General features: G+C 56.5%; 1 protein-coding gene across 4 annotated transcripts in view; it reads right to left on the bottom strand.

Moving 5' to 3' along the window:
• AMMECR1 (AMMECR nuclear protein 1) overlaps positions 1-890 on the bottom strand; it is a 112,826-nt gene extending 111,936 nt beyond the window's left edge. For all 4 annotated transcript variants that reach the window (XR_003003670.1, XM_024748567.1, XM_024748559.1 and 1 more), the window contains exon 1: positions 713-890. Coding sequence is in view for 3 of the 4 variants with exons in the window: in XM_024748567.1 (XP_024604335.1) it covers positions 713-816 (104 nt within the window). In the remaining variant the exon portion in view is untranslated. The remainder of the gene's footprint in view (positions 1-712) is intronic.
• Positions 891-896: the final 6 nt, after the last annotated feature.

Here is an 896-nt window from a genome sequence, read left to right as displayed (position 1 = left end):
TTAGGATGAGGATGGAAAAAAAAAAAAAAAAAAAAAAAAGTCTCACTCTTTAAATGTGAGAGAGCCGGCGGTGCGCTTCACTAGAAACACATTTTAATGGGTATGTTCGGATAAAAATAGGTACTAAGGGAAAATGTATTTTGAAAAAACCTCCTCCCTCCTCAGGACACGAGGAAACCCGAAAGAAAAAGATGGGTAAACTTCATTGGCTCCGGAGCTAAGTTCCATCACTAGCAGAACAGAAGTTGGGTAGTTGCTATTTTTCACGCTGCAATGGAAGAGTAACTCTCCATGTGCAAGGTACGCGGGGCGGGAATACCGGCGGGGCTTTCACAGGGGGTCAAGGAAACCCAAGCCAGGAGAAGTCAACATCGTGAGGGAACCAGAGCTCCCAAACCCGGGCGAACGAGACGCAGGGTGGCGAAGGAGAGGAGAGGGTCAAAACTCCTCGAAGTTATCTCAAAGAGAAAGTGAACACCTCTGGGAACCAGCGCGCCATCTCTCGCAGCAGCACCCCGCTCCAAGTGTGAGGCGCTTGCCTCTGAGGGCAGAAAGCGCGGGGTGCCCTTACTCAGAGCGAGCGGCTCCGGGGACCCGGGGCAGCGAGAGGGGCAGGGGCAGCGGCCGGCGGGGAGGCTGACTCGTACTTTGCCTCAACTCTGAGCCCCATCCCGAGCGCAAGGGAGAGGGCGGCGGTGGGCACGGTACTCACTAGGGCTCGTTGGTGAACCGGGGGGTCCGGGGCTGCTGGTATCCGTACAGGTGACAGTAGAGCACATCGAAGCAAAAGCAGCACATCTCCGCTGACACCACCATCTTCCGGGAGCTGGGCGATGAGGACGAGGCGGCGGACGGCAAGGAGGGCGAGGGTGAGGTGGCGGCGGCCGGGAGAGAAA

Source organism: Neophocaena asiaeorientalis, unplaced genomic scaffold (genome assembly GCF_003031525.2).
Source record: "Neophocaena asiaeorientalis asiaeorientalis breed wild unplaced genomic scaffold, Neophocaena_asiaeorientalis_V1.1 scaffold41, whole genome shotgun sequence".
NCBI lineage: Eukaryota > Metazoa > Chordata > Mammalia > Artiodactyla > Phocoenidae > Neophocaena > Neophocaena asiaeorientalis.
This window is presented reverse-complemented; position numbering and strand designations above follow the sequence as displayed.